Source organism: Callorhinus ursinus, unplaced genomic scaffold, assembly GCF_003265705.2.
Source record: "Callorhinus ursinus isolate GAN/ISIS: 27379988/994484 unplaced genomic scaffold, GSC_fseal_2.0 scaffold71, whole genome shotgun sequence".
In the NCBI taxonomy this organism is placed as follows: Eukaryota; Metazoa; Chordata; class Mammalia; order Carnivora; family Otariidae; genus Callorhinus; species Callorhinus ursinus.
Window position 1 is genome coordinate 1,223,104 of NW_027397133.1, and position 15,256 is coordinate 1,238,359.

General features: G+C 54.0%; 1 protein-coding gene across 5 annotated transcripts in view; it reads right to left on the reverse strand.

The window, feature by feature from the left end:
• The window catches only part of MYH14 (myosin heavy chain 14), a 95,658-nt gene that overhangs the window by 57,615 nt on the left and 22,787 nt on the right, over nucleotides 1-15,256 (reverse strand). For 4 of the 5 annotated variants that reach the window (XM_025849783.2, XM_073886405.1, XM_073886404.1 and 1 more), the window contains exons 4-10: nucleotides 12,555-12,582; nucleotides 12,324-12,426; nucleotides 11,627-11,647; nucleotides 10,147-10,239; nucleotides 9,728-9,791; nucleotides 7,424-7,522; nucleotides 6,364-6,504 (exon numbers count right to left, since the gene is read on the reverse strand). In XM_025849783.2, coding sequence (XP_025705568.2) covers nucleotides 6,364-6,504; nucleotides 7,424-7,522; nucleotides 9,728-9,791; nucleotides 10,147-10,239; nucleotides 11,627-11,647; nucleotides 12,324-12,426; nucleotides 12,555-12,582 — 549 coding nt within the window. The remainder of the gene's footprint in view (nucleotides 1-6,363; nucleotides 6,505-7,423; nucleotides 7,523-9,727; nucleotides 9,792-10,146; nucleotides 10,240-11,626; nucleotides 11,648-12,323; nucleotides 12,427-12,554; nucleotides 12,583-15,256) is intronic. The other variant, XM_025849784.2, reaches the window with a different exon arrangement.

Below are 15,256 nucleotides of genomic sequence, written 5' to 3' on the forward strand. Positions count from 1 at the left end.
GCTGCATGCCCCTCCGCACTCCTGTTCTCAAACGGCTCAGAATAAGTAATTAGGAAGACCGACGAGAAGCAAATGTGGGAAGATGTTAGCACCCGGGGAATCTTCGAGAAGAGCGTGGCAATGTTCCGTACCTTTTTGTAACTTTTCTGTAAAGCTGAAATTATTCCAAATAAAAAGGTTTTTTTGAACAAACCCTGAAAACAGAACGAGGGTCACTGGTCTGCCGGCTTCAAGACGCCTTGCTCGGAAGGACACACGGGAAAACCGTGGACAGAGGTAGCTTCCTGGGAGCCCAGGACACGTTAGTGATTATATTCTTTTTGAGTTTCATACCTGTTGAAATGTCAGATCTTGTCCAGAAAAAAAAAAAAAAAAGGCTGTTAAGAAAGGACTTGGTGTCTGGAATTAGTGCGATTGTGCAGAGGCCACAAACGGCCACACTGCGCGCTTGACAATGGTGAATTTTACGGTACGTGGATTCTCTCTCAAAGGAAAAAAAAGGCAGACGGTGACTACACTTGGGATGAGCACTGAATAGTGAACAGAACTGTTGAATCCAAATGTTGTATACCTGCAACTAACAGAACATTCAATAATAATAAAATAATAAAAAGAAGTAAAAAGAAAACCCCCAAAATCAGGTTTTGATAGTTTGCAGGGCACGGCAGGGTGTGCAACAAGTATCGATTTTTCTCCATTTCTACTGAGATCATAACTCCTGGTGGGAAGTATCTGTCCCTTACTCATCGGCTGCCTGTGTGCTCTGCATGCAGTAGGCGCTCTATAAATGTTTTCAAGAATGAACTTGAGCTTGCCTGTTCCCAGGGAAGAATTCCTTCCGTGGTCCCCAGTACTTTTGGGATTCAATTTGAGCTCTTATCAGGGTCTTGGACACCCTGTCCTCGACCCTCCCAGCCTCTCCAGACCCAGGGTCCCCTTGCTTACTCCAACCAGCCACCCCAGCCCCCCATCAGCTTCTCCAAAACTGTTCTTGCCACCAGGCCTTTGCCTTGGCAGTTCCTTCCACCTGGATGCCGTCAGCACCTCCTACGCCTGGTTAGCTTCTGCCAGACCATCAGTGCTCAGGCAAGGGCCACCTCCTCCAGGGGACCCTCCCCAGGCCGCACTGGAATGCTGTGACACACGGTCCCTGCTCCATGCACCTTCCATCGCTCACCCTCCCACAGGTTCAGCTTTAATCCATTTGTGTGATTCGATGCTTCCAGGTCTGAGCATTTCACAGGTCAGGGGCTGGTTCTGTCTTGGTCACTGTGAATTTCGCCCAGCGCTTGCAGAGGTCGGGCCCACAAACCCCATCATGGGTTGAATGAATCCATATATTCATGAATAAAGGGCAAAGGGTTAACTAATGGGGGATACATACATTACTGGATGTGGGAGTTTGCTGTGTGAACTTGGACAAGCTGGGTGACCTCCTGGGCCTCAGTCTCCCTGGCTGGGCAGTGAGGGGGGCTGGGCTCAGAGACCTCTGGTTCTGCCCATCTGGGGTCGGGAGGAAAGGGTGGACAGGGGCAGCCCAGAGCCCTGGCAGTTCTGGGAGTTTCCCAGAGGACAGCAGAGCACCTCCAGAAAGATAAATAAACAAAGACCTCTCCTTATAGACCCACAATGGCATCATCACCTAACAAACGGAATGATCATTCATTCCTTAACCTCCGCTCAGACCCAGCCCAGATTTAAGTCCTCCCCCCTCCCAGTGGCCTTAAAAATGGCCTCTGCCCGTTGGCTTAGGACCTTGCATCGGTGCCAAGCACCCAGGCGAATCTGACACCTGAGAAGTTGGCAGTTAGCTCTTGCGGGTGACTTCAGACCAGCTGATTGCAAGCAAGCCCAGGCCTGCAGGAGCGTGGAGCTGTGACGCTGTGGGCTGCTCACTGGAGCGAGCGCACGCCTCCCCAAGCGCCAGGTTCCCTGCGCAGCCTCTTCGGAGTGGCATTCGTGGGGCCAGCACTGGGGAAGACAGGAAGCGGGGAGGAGGGTGGACGCCCTGCTTGGACTGGTCCCCGGGGCTCTCCGCGCTGGGCTTCCCACTGTCGCCCACCTGCCTCTCTAAAAACGGATTGTGGGGCTTTGGAGTCAGACCCGGTTTCCATCATGCCCTTGTCATCTGGGGGGAGTCGTAGGGCAGACACCCCACCTCCCTGGACCTCTGTCTTCTCTTCTGTCAAAAGGAGTCTATGAAAAGGTGACCGCGGGATGGCTGGGTGTCTCAGTCAGTTAAGCATCCGACTCTTGGTTTCACTCAGGTCACGATCTCAGACTCGGGAGATCGAGCCCTGCATTGGGCTCCTGCTCAGCGTGGAGTCTGCTTGTCCCTCTAGCTCGCTCGCTCTCCCAAATAAATGGTAAATAAAACCTTAAAAAAAAAAAAGGTGACCGGCTGGCTCCACTCTTTGTAAGTAAGTAAGCTTGCACCCTTGCTTGCTCTCTAGCTCGCTCGCTCTCCCAAATAAATGGTAAATAAAACCTTAAAGAAAAAAAAAAGGTGACCGGCTGGCTCCACTCTTTGTAAGTAAAACACCAAATAAAACCATGAGACCCCATCCACCTACCACACCAGCAAAAACCAAAAAGCTTACAGCAGTGGTTGCAGGCACGCATGAAGGGAAACAGCACTCCAGGGACAGGGCGGGTGGAAACAGAGCCTAGCGCCACCTTCTGGACCGTGATGAAGTGGATTCTCTACAACGTAAAAAACACTCGGAGCCCTGGGGGTGGGAGATGGGGGGTTCCAGGCAAAACCCAAGAAGCCACAAGTGGGTGATCGATTATTGGACCTGGTGTCCGTAATAGAATGATAAAAGTCAAAACTATTCAGCAATAACCAGGAATGAAACACTGACACACGCTACCCCATGGATGAACCTGAAACCATCACGTGGAGTAAAAGCAGCCAGCCACCAGGGCTGCCGTATTGTATGATCCCATTTACATGAAAGGGCCAGGATGGGCAAATCCACAGGGACAGGAAGCCGACTACCAGTTGCCAATGGCTGGCAGTGGAAACAGGCAGCTGACCGGTGCCAAAAGGGTGCAAGCTATCCTCTTGGGCCACTGAAAGGGTTCTAGACTTGCCTCAGGGGATGGGTAGCCTGACTCTGTGAACGGACTGAAAGCCCCTGCCTTGTACACTGTCACCAGGTGAGTGTTAGAGTATGCGAATTTGAGCTCAATCCCGCTGTCACACTTTCCTTAAAGCTGGATTAAAAACAAAAAGTGCACCTTCTCCTTAGACCCAGCATTTCGCTTCTAAGAATTGATCCTACTGTTCTTCTGACACATGAGCACAGAGAGCTCCTTACAAGGATATTCTTGGCAGCTCTTTTTTTTGGGGGGGGGAGGTTCATTCTAATAGCAATGGGTGCAAACACCCTAAAGGTCTGTCTGCAAGGGACAGAGGCTGGTTAAAAGAATCATAGGCCATTTAAACAAAGAAATCTTATGCAGCCCCCCCCACACACACACACTAAAGTCTACATATAAAACCAGAATTATCGCTAAAATATACTGTGTGCTGAGAAACGCGGGGCACAAAGCACGCCAGCAAAGGGGTGGAGTCCTTAACCCCCACACCGCCCCCTGATGTGCCACGTGATTTTCAACTGTTCGTTGCTGTATCTGAGATGGTCCTGGGAAGAAGGTCAGGGAGATGAGGGTCACTTACAGCAACTGCAGGGGACCTTTTTTTGTTTTTGTTTTTGTTTTACGTAGGCTCTACGTCCAGTGTGGAGCCCAACCCGGGGCTTAAACTCACAATCCTGAGATCAAGACCTGAGCCAAAATCAAGAGTTGACTGCTTTACCCACTGAGCCACCCAGGCACCCCTGCGGGGGACCTTTTAAATTCAGTAGAAAAATATCTTACCATTTTTATTACCGGTACGGCTGGACATCAGCCCTGGGGCCACGGAATGCCTTGTTTTATAGAAAAATAACATGGGGATGCCTAGGGGCTCATTCGGTTAAGTGTATGCCTTTGGCTCAGGATCAAGCGCCGTGTGGTGTCCGGCTCCTTGCTCGGCGGGGAGCCTGCTTCTCCCTCTCCCTCTGCCACTCCCCCTGCTTGTGTTCTCTCTCTCTGACAAAGAAAGAAAGAAGGGAAGAAGGAAGGGAGGGAGGGAGGGAGGGAGGGAGGCAGGAAGGAAGGAAGGAAGGAAGGAAAAATAATGTGTGTCCTTCCCTAAATGTCTAAAATATTTCTGAAAGGATGTGTGGGAAGCCGGGGGAAAGTAGGGCTTGGGGCCCTGCAGGAGACCTGGTTTCCACACTATGACCTTTGGCACATCCAGATTATGTCACCACACACATATGTCACTTCCAAAGTTTTGTCTCCGAATTGCAAAAATCGGAGCTGCTGCCCACGCCCACCAAGCAGCGGGGTGGCCCTGGGGAGGGTTACTTGAGGTGACCTGTGTCAGGAGGCCAGGCCCCCACTGTGGCCGCCATCTGGATTTGTTTGTCAGTTGCCCCAGGAGGAGAGCAGATACTCACCAGGTGGAGGAAGTTTTGCAACCACGGTTAGGAAATCCAGCAGGGGAGGCCTGGGACCCTGTGTCAATATGCCAAGAAGGCTGGCCTCTGTCTGCAGCCCGGGGAGACGGCCAAGCTGGCGCTTGCTCGGGTTCCAGCCCTCCCAATTGGCACTAGAGCCAACAATAGCTCCCAGGGCCTCCCGCAGTGCCAGAGACCAGAGGCTTTCTCCACGGGACTCCAAGTTCATCCAAGTGATGAACAGTCAGGCGGTTGCAAAAAGACGGGTCCACCTACACGTACTTGTTATGGGTCGAATCATACCCTCTCCCCCCAAAACAGGTATGTTGACGTCCTAACCCCCAAGCCCTCTCAGAGTGTGGCCTTCTTTGGGTATTGGGTCATTGCAGATGGAATTCTTTAAGTCAAGACGAGATCACAGTGGAGTAGGGTGGCCCCTAACCCCACGCGACGGGTGGCTTTATAGAAGCGGGGAGGTGGGGTGCGGTTTGAACACACAGATGCGCGCACGGGGAGAAGCCCCATGAAGATGACGACAGAGCTCGTGTGATGCTTCGCCATGCCAGGGAACACCGAAGTTTGCCAGGAAACTACGAGAATCTGGGAGCGAGGCAGGGGACAGACAGATTCTCCCAGGACAGAGCAACCCTGCCGACACCTGGAGTTCAGCAGTCTGGCCTCCAGAACTGGGAGACGGTCCATTTCTGCTGCTGAAGGCACTCAGCCTGTGGTGCTTTGTTACAGCGGCCCGAGCAGACAAATACAGGACTGCCGCTGAACTACTGTCAAAACATATGATCTGGTGAAAACCAGTGGGGGGCAAAGCATCGCCACCCAGAGAATGAGCCGAGTATTTCGTTCCAGTGCCGCCCGGGGCAGACCAACGAGGGCCACAGTCAGGGTCTTCCCTGCACCTTTACTTCAGCTTCCTCCAGGCCTCCGACGCGTCCTCCATACAGCTCAGAGGGGCCTCTGCCCTGCTCCCAGCTCTCCCACGGCTCCCTGGTGCCCCCAGAACAAAGCCGCAGCCCCTCAGTCTGGTGTCTGGGGCCCAGCCTGCCTCGGCAGGTCCATCTCCCCACCCCTCGGTCACACACTAGACCGAATCCACTCTAGAAGCTTTAATTCCTCAAACACGCCATGCCTTTCTGCCCCAGGGCCCTTGCACAGGCTGTCCCCCTGGCCTAGAAGGCTCTTCTCTCTCTCTGAAAATTAGCAAGGGAAACCTCACAAAAGCAGACGCGGGAGGCTAGAAGGGGAGGCTGGAAGGGGGAGACACACTACCCAACGTTAAGTACAGACACCAGCAGAAGAATCTTCAACAGGAAAGAATCCTCAGTGACAGGCCCGAACAGGGAAAGATGTACATTGCATCTCCTATAAGAAACTGGCTGCCCCAGCAGCTCGGCCAGAGAAACCGCCAACACCCTCAACTCTTGCTTTTCTCCAGAGGACTTTTGTTCAAAACAACGTCTTCTGACTTCCTTCTCATCTCCGTAAGATAAAATTCCTATCCCTTGCTGGATTCCTGTTGTAGCTTGCTTGTCCCAAATTACAGTTCTCCACTATTCCTGAATAAATCCATTTTGCTGGTAAAATAACCCACTGTTTTATTTGGGGGGGGCGGTAACAACCTGCTAGCACCAATACTCACCCTCTTGGCTCCTCAGGCCTCGGCTCAGAGGTCACCCTCTCTGTGTCCCCTTCCCGATCCCCTCCTTAAAGCTGTACCTCCTCCCTCCTCCAATCCCTGTATCTTTTTCCCAACCAGAGAGGACTGCATGTCCAGGTCCCCCACCTGCCCACGCGCTGCCCCAGCCCCACCCTTCACGGGGGCTCAGGGCTCACTCACAGGTGATTTCGTCCGGGGTGAATCCCAGGACCTTCAGGGACTCCAGTGTCTCGTGGAAGAGCTCCCGCTCCTGGCTGGGAGATGAAGATGGCCCGTTGGTCAGGAAGCGGTAGTGGGAGCAAGGCTCCAGAAGGAGGTCAGCTGCAGGGGGTAATGAGTGGACGCCAAGGTCAAGGGTGAGCTGTGGAGTCAGACTCACGTCCCCACAGCCACCCCGGGGGCAAGTGTTCACTTCCCCCCACTGGGGACCTCGGTCTCTTCCTCTGTCAAATGAGTGAGGATCCTCTCCTCGTGGTTTGATGGGAAGGGCCAGGCGTGGAGGGGGTTTGCTTAGCCCTACTTCGGACCCTTTCGTCGTCCCTCCTTCCATAGGGATTGTCAAGTCCTAGAACTGCCCAGGCAGTTCTGCTGCAGGCAGCAGCTGCAGAAGCAAACGGGCCGCGGGTGCCTGAACTGGCAGAAGCTGTGGGACAGCAGGGCTGGCGGCAGAAGGCATGGGGGTCCCAGAGCCTGGGTAAGGAGGGGCCGGGGGGCAGCCAAGGCTATGGCGTAAGGAGCCTCGGGACAGCAGGGGCCCCGTAAAGGAGAGCCCTGGACTCTTCAGCCAGAAGGCGGCAGGACCACGAGGCAGCAGGGGCTGCGGCAGAGCTGGAGTTGTGGTGTCACCCGTGCGGGGCAGGCAGAGGCCCTGCGGCTTCAGAAGAGAAGCAGCCAGAGCGGCAGCCTGGGAACCAAGCAGCCAGGGTGGGCGAGACCCACGAGGAAGCTGGGACCAGACGGCAGCAGGCCCAGCCAGCAGCATGGGCTGGAGCGGACGCCGAGGGGCCAGGGGCGGCGGGATTCTCTCCTCGGCCAAAGTCACGACATCAAGGTCAGGGCGCAGCAGAAACCTGGCGCAGCGGGCTCCGGGGGAGGTGCCAGAACCCACTGCCCAGCGGGAGCCTGACCTAAAGCAGGTGCCTGACAAATCCTACTGACTGCCTCCCAGTTCCTCCTCCCGGGGCCCAGGGAAGCCAGGGGCTCCCCCTGCCCCCCACTCCCCGTGAGCCACAGCACTGACCTTTGAGCTGCTCCCCTGCGCCTCCCAGCAGCTGGTAGAAAATGTGGAAGCTGCACTCGTCCTTGGCCTGGCGGATGGCCCGCGACTTCTCCAGCAGGTCTGGGCGGCCAGGAGTCAAGGTCCTGTAGGCGAGGGGCGGCGGGGAGGGTGGGGGGGAGGGCGGCGAGGGGATCCCACCCAGCCCCCTCAGCCCGTGCTGTCCCCCTGCCATCCTGTGAAGCCGTGGAGCTGTTCACAGCCCAGGCCTTGGGCATGTCACTTAAGCACGCATGCCTCAGTTTCCTTATATGTGCAAGAGGCTCAATACAACACCCATGAAAGAGTTGCTGTGAGGGTAGATGCATTATTCTGTGTCAAACACCCAGAGCAGTGCCTGGCTGGTAGCTAACCATGGCAAAGAATATCTCTGGCCATTATTACCCTGCTGGCCTCAGTTTCCCTATATGGATAGTGGGGCTATCGGCTCCTCCCTTGTAGGAAAGTCACGTGGCACGTTTACACTCTAAGAACTGGCAAGCCACCTTAAAGTAAAATAAAACACCTGCTAACTGTTTGCCCCTCCGTGGCCTCCCGCTCATGGACCACGCAGCATGGATTCAGCATGACAGTTGTAATGCGGGACCTACCTCGGGGAGCCGGGCCCAAGATCTGCTGCAAGCCATTGACCAAACTCCCCGGGTCGCTAACCTGCTCGGGTAAGGTAGGGAGGACCTGGGGAGGGGGTCCCTGCAGGCAGGGTGGGGTGGGGGAAGCACACACCCTGAGCCTTGGTTTCTTCTTCTGTTCAGTGGGCTGAGAATGGGTACAGGGACAAGGAACTGGGATCACACAGGGAGAACTCTCCGGACAGCACCAGGTGCAGAGCAAATGCTCAGGAAATGGGAGATGCCCGTTTGCTAAGACCTCCTCCCAAAACCCTTACATCCTGCATCTGCTTCCCAGCCTTCCCCCAGAGCACAGAAGACTGTGAGTTTCTCAGACACCTCTAGGGATGGGCATGGGGTTAACTGTTAATATGGCTGATGTGACGATTACTAATTAGCAACCAAGAATGTTAACATCAATAAAGGACACTGCTAATTTATTCCAGTCGTTAACTCCTAATGACGGCAGCTCGTTCTGGAGTGCTTACTATATGGCAGGCGCCATGCTAAGACTTTGACCCCCACTGCCCACCAGCCCTTCGAGGGCAGGTTCCATGATCCTCCCTCTTCCACAGAGGGGGAAACAGAGGCACAGAGAGGTCAAATAATGTGCCGAAGGTCCCTCAGCCTCAAAGTGGCAGAGCTGGAATTCGAACCCAGGTCGGTGTGATTTCTTTGCCCATTTTCTTAAATTCCGCACTCCTGGAGCTCTGGTGCTTTATCTCTTAAATTCCTACTGCACTGGGGGATGCTTGGGTGGCTCAGTCAGTTAAGCATCTGCCTTTGGCTCAGGTCATGATCCAGGGTCCTGGGATCGAGCCCCGCGTCGGGCTCCCTGCTCAGTAAGGAGTCTGCTTCTCCCTCTGCCCCTCTCTCCCCCAGTTTGTGCTCTCTCTCTCGTTCTCAAATAAATAAATAAAATCTTAAAAAAATAAATAAGCTCCTACTGAGCTTGCATGCTGCCCGCGCAGAGCAGGGTTGATACCACAGGTCTGAGACGGCCTGCTCCCACGGCTGCCCGTGGCTGGCTGGCATCTGGGAAGCTGGATTTCGGGAGGGTTCCCAGCACTCCCTGACCACCAGGAGGGGCTCCCTGTGCCTAAGCTGTTGGTGCAAACAACGTGGTTTCTGCTGAACACCTGCTTTCCTTCGGGGAGTCTGGAATTTTGGTACATGCCAGGCCGAAGGCGCTGAACGTGACTGTCCCCCACGAAAAACCCCAGGGTGCTGACGGAGACTCTAACAAGCGTCCCTGATGGACAACATCTCACACCTGTTGTCATGTCTCATTGCCTGTCCTGTGTGACTCCACGGGGAGGGGACTCTGGAAGCTGGTCTCCCCCACACTTGGCCCCACGTGCCTGTTCCCTCTGCAGCCTGTGCCTTGTATCCTCTCTCTGTGGTAGGCCACAGCCGTGCCACCGCGCCACAGCAAGGCCACAGCAGTCCGGGCCTCCCCCCTCCACTGGGGGGGGTGCTGCATCTATGCCTTTCCCAGGTTCCTTGCCCTTCCCCGGGGGGGTTAACTGAGGCACGGTTTCTGAACATCAGGGAGCCAGGCTTCCCCGTGTGTGTGAACACCTGTTTCCTGGAAGCAGTGAGATCCCAAGGGCCACCCGGCCTCCGCCACCAGGTGCCCCCTGGGGCTATGTGAGGATACAGGTCTCAATGTTGGCACCCACGATGTACCCAGCCACATCGAAGTTGATGCGGATGAATTTGCCCTGGGAAGGAAGGGTCAGGGGTTAGCTGAGGGTCCTCTTCCCCGCTGGGGACCTCTAGAGCACGTGTAACCCACACTCACCCCTCCCAGAGCTAATGGGACTTTCTCTCTCCCTCAATCTGAACCCCGCCCCAATTGTGAGGTCCCAGCCAGGGGCTCCCTGGGGAATCCAAGGTCCGGACCCCTTTGACTGCTTTCCTCAGGACCTAGACCCCCAGCCACTCCTCCCTCAGACCCAGGAGTCCTGGCCCCCAGCCCCTTCCTCCCTTAGTCAGCCCCCACTTCGTGCTTCCCCTTAACCACCCCCAAAGTTCCCAGCTCCCAGCAGCCAGGCTCTGCTCTCCCCCAGCACTCACAAATCGGGAGGAGTTGTCATTCTTCACGGTCTTGGCATTGCCAAAGGCCTCCAGGATGGGGTTGGCCTGGAGAAGCTGCCGCTCCAGCTCACCCTGCAGGGCACGGGAGAGAGCCCATCAGTGACAACCGGGCCGGGGCCGGGGTCTGTGCTATAACCGGCTGGGTGTGTGCATGTGAGGGGCCTCCATGTGTCTGCGTGGGGGCCTGCTCTCCCACACCCAGGTCTTGCCCTTCAGTTTACTGTGAAAGAACAAGGAAACATCTCTGAGATGCTTTGTGGAGTGGAAGCAACAAAAACATAACAAAAACCTGCTGCAGAGCAATATCTACAATGTGATCCCATTAGTAAAAACTAAATTGAGAAAAAAAACACCACCAAACAAGACTCCCACTTCTCCAGGTATAGACCCATGTTTGTAAGCATTTAGAGAAGGGTCTACGAGGATACACACCAGACTGTCAACAGGCTACACCACTCCAGGGAAGGGGCACAGAGAGGACAAAAGCGGAATTTCATTTTGTCTTTTTCTGTTGTAAAACACACGGACTCATGGATTACTTGCAGGATTAATTAAGAAAAAAAAAATCGATACCGTCCATATAACGTGCTTCAAACTGTCTGGCACATAGTAGGCATTCCAGAGATGGAAGCTTCCTTCCCCCACCAGGTGGCTCCAGGGAAGGGATCTACTCTGAACTTCCCTCCAGCCACCTCAGTGTCAGAGCCAGGAGCACAGTAGGTGCTCAGGAAACAGCAACCCCCTTCCCCTCCTAGCAAGGTTCTCGAGGGCATCAACTATTTCTTTAAGTTTCTGTGAGCCAGGGCACCTGGGTGGCTCAGTCCTTAAGCATCTGCCTTCGGCTCAGGTCATAATCCCAGGTCCTGGGATCGAGCCCTGCATCGGGTTCCCTGCTCCGCGGGGAGCCTGCTTCTCCTTCTGCCTCCCCTCCCTGCTCATGCTCTCTCTCTGTCTCGCTCTCAAATAAGTAAATAAAATCTTGAAAAAAAAAAATCAATTCCTGTGAGCCCTCAGACACTAGCATGAGCTGGGTGTATGCAGGTGGCCTGCAATAATGGCGCTGTTGGTCTCTGGGCTGTGTGAATCCATGTGTCTGTGGGTCCTATCTACACACACTCAGCAAGTCAGCAGTAAATGACAATTTGGTCTCACAGCTTCATCTTGGTGTCTGTGGCCCATGGGCACACACACAGCAGGACTGCGCCAAGCAGCAACATGGGCTCTGGACGTGTGCATGCATAGGGCTGCCAGAAACAACAGTGGGGGGAGCTCCACACTAGGGTGGCATTAAATGACAGCACGGGGCCTGGCATGCACACAGTGGGACCACCATGAGCAGCGGCGTGGCTCCCGGGCGGCCACCGGTGTCCCGAGGCCCGTCTGCCGAGGAGACCGTGGGTTGGGCTGACCCGGGTGGCGTGAGGGGTGGCATGATTCCAGGTGATTCCCTGCTACTCACATAAGACAAGGTGCTGGCAGCCTGAGGAAGTCACGGGACACGAGACATGGACCAGGACACAGACCAGGACGCGGCACATGGAACGTGGACAGACACACAGGTGAACCGGCGGTCTGGGGTGGTGGGCAGGGTGGGGAGACATGAGGGGCCAGGGAAATTGGGCATGTGGAGTAAGGTGGCCTGGGGGAACCACATCGCCTGGGTTTGAATCCTCTCTAGCCCTTCCTGGGTGTGTGACCTCTAACAGACGACTCACCCCAGCCGTGCCTGCAGTTTCTCATCTTTAACACACGAGAGCAACACCCACACACTGGAGTGTTGAGTTCATGTAAGCAGAGCGACTGGTACTATATAGATGCTCACTGGTGAAGGGAACTGGGAATCGTAGGTCCTTACCTCAGGCCTGGCACACAGTAGGTGCTCAAGACTATAAGCACCTACCGTGTGCCAGGTGCTGTTCTGAGGGCTAATGAAGCCACGAGCTGGCCCTCGCTTTTCCGTTTCCATCCTGCCTCCACTCCTAGCACTGTCTCAGGCACACAGTGGGTGTGCAGGCGGCATGGGCAGCCAAGAGAAGGCTCACGATTATGGCCTTCCATAAGGGAGGCGGGGGGTTATGGGGAAAAGCAGGGGCCTCAGATGGAGGGGGCATTGCCAGTGGCAGGGTCCAGAGCATGTCCCGAGGCAGGGCACTCACCGGTATGCCTGGCTCCTTCCTGCCCTTTGGTGATGATGCCACGTGGGCGAGATACTGGATGACCTTCTTGGTGTTTTCTGTCTTCCCAGCCCCAGATTCCCCGCTATGGCGGGCACAAGGGGGAGAGCAAAGGGGGTTGACAATGATGCCAGGTAAGACCTGCCCCTTCCAAGCAGAGCCACACCCAGCCAGGACCCTGCCTCCTCCAGGAAGTCCTTCAGGATTACTCACGTGCAGAGAATGGACTGATCTTCACGATCTGTAAGGGACAGAGGTCGACATGTCACCTGGAGGGTTTCTGGAGTGGGACCCTGGCCCCTTATACCATACCCTCTTCAAAGGGGTAAGGAAAAGTCTTTTGCCCCCCAAAAGGGCTTTTTTAAGATTTTATCTATTTATTTGAGAGAGAGCATGAGCAGGGGGCGGGACAGAGGGAGAGGGAGAAGCAGACTTCCCCTGCTGGGCAGGGAGCCCAACACAGGACTCGATCCCAGGACCCTGAGATCATGACTTGAGCTGAAGGCAGCCGCTTAATCGACTGAGCCACCCAGGCTCCCCTCCCCGCAAAAGGGTTTTGATGTGTGACATTCTTGAATTCTAACGCCCCACTCCAACCCGGCTTCTTGCTTGCTGTATGATGCTGGCAAAGTTGCTGTCCCTCTCTCAGCCTGTTTCCTCACCTGTAAAACGGAGCAGGAAAACTCCAACTGAACAGAATGTAATGCGTTCAACAAACTTCGATTTGAGCCCCTCCTGTGCTCCGCCTCATGCTGGGTGTGTGGGATGCAAAGACATGAGAGCAAGGTCCGGGCCCCCAAGGCTCAGCCGTTGGCATAAAGCAGGTCACAATACAGTAGTGATGGTGACTGGTGGCCCACGGGTGGATCTCTGCCCTGCAGAGAGCACAGCATGGTTCCCACCATCTCCCCCAGTGCTCACCCTGTGCCTGATACGACTGATTACCTACTAAGCACCAGGCACCTACAATGATGGGAACTGGCAAAGTCCCTGCCTTCACGGAGCTTCTGCTTGAGTTGGGGGACAAAAAGCACATAAAGTAAAACCGAGGATGATTTGACAGTTGGCAGTGTCTGCAGACATTTTCGGTTTGGTTGTACTGGCTGCGTCTACTGAGTAGAGCTCAGGAATGCTGCTGAACATCCTACAATGCATGGGATGCCCTGTATAAAGAATCCTCCAGCCCCAGATGCCAATAGAGCCAGAATTAAGCCCTGGTATAACGTAATAAGAAGACTGAGGGGTGGAGGGCCAGGAAGGCTTCCCAGAAGAGGTGATGTTTCAGCTCAGCCTTAAAGGATGAGGAAGTAGAGAAAGAGCGCTCCAGGCAGAGGACACACAGCCAGTGCAAAGGCCCTGTGGTGAGAACAAGTTGGAGATGTCTGAGAGACAGAAAGGAGGCCAGAGAAGTTGGGGGACAGGGCAGAGCTGGAGATTGTGCAGACGGGTTTGGAGGTCATGATTAAAAGATCTGGATAGTTTTGGGTGCACATAGGTGGCTCAGTTGGTTAAGCGTCCGATTCTTGATTTCGGCTCAGGTCATGAATTCAGGGTTGTGAAATCGAGCCCCATGTCGGGCTCCATGCTCAGCGGCTATTCTGCTTTAGATTCTCTCTCTCCTTCTGCCCTTCCCCCTCCCCTCTCAAATAAATAAATAAATCTTTTTTAAAAATCAAGATAGTTTTTAAATGGGGCAGGAGGTCTCCAGGTAGGTGGTTTTAAGCCAAAGGGAGAGCTGCATTCAGCCTGGTTTGGAAGCCATACGGATGTGGGTTCAAGGCCCAGCCTCCCCTCTGCCTTGCTGTGTGACCTTGAGCCAATCTCTAAGATGCTCCATGCCTCAGTTTCCCCATCTCAAAAACAGGGCTCAAACAGCCCTCACCTCACAGGGCTGTAGTCAGAACTCAGAAAGAATGTCCAAAAAAGTTTTTATATACTAGTTAGTACATAATGCTGTTTTGTGGCCTGTTTTCTATCGGGGGCTGAGCCCTGGGGCCCGGGATCTCGCTCTTGTGTCTTTGAATCTCTCACGCCCAGCACAAAGTGGCGCACACGGTAGGGGCTCAAATTGCAGTTAGTTGAATGAATCATATTCTGTTCAGCTGAGGTTTACTGTCTCCATTTTACAGGTGAGGAAAGAGACTCAGAGAGGGACAGCTGTTCCGCTAGGGTCACACAGAAAGCAAGAGGCTGAGTTGGGTGGGGTATTAGAACGAGGTGAGTCACACAGCAAAACCCACAACACCCAGCCCAGGGTGAGGATGTGACACACAGTGTGACCCACATACAGGGAGGCAGAGGTTGGGAGCCCTGGGTCCAAGACCCATTTCAGCCACGCACCCACCATTGGGACTGTAGGCAATGATGGCATGCTCTGTGCCTCAGTTTCCCCAGCTGGAAACCAGGGATAATGAGCACACTTACTTTATGGGGTTGCTCATTATGAGGTTAAATATGTCAATCCATGAAAAGTGCTCGGCACAAAGTAGCCACTCACCCCTGCTTTATTGTCTATTTATTTATTTATTTTGTCCTAAGGTATAATGACCAATATATAATAATGGCTAAAAAGTATTATAAAAATAAATATATAACAAATCAGATTATATAAGCAAAGGAAAGAAGTGTCACCAATGACCAAATATAAATTTATAATGTGAATACAAAAACGTTGCCTAATAAACGTGTTCTACTGCATAATGCAGGTTTATGCTATATCAGATATTAAACCACTGGTTCTCAAACTTGGTGCCAGTGTCAGGATCCCCAGAGGGAGCCCAGGGATCTTGTGAAGCTCCCAGAGTTTCTCTGCCTTAGCAGGTCTGGAGTGGGGCCCAAGTTTGCATTTCTGACAAGTTTCCAGGTGATGCTGATGCTCACCACACTCTGAGAACCACCGCATTATGCGTTATAAA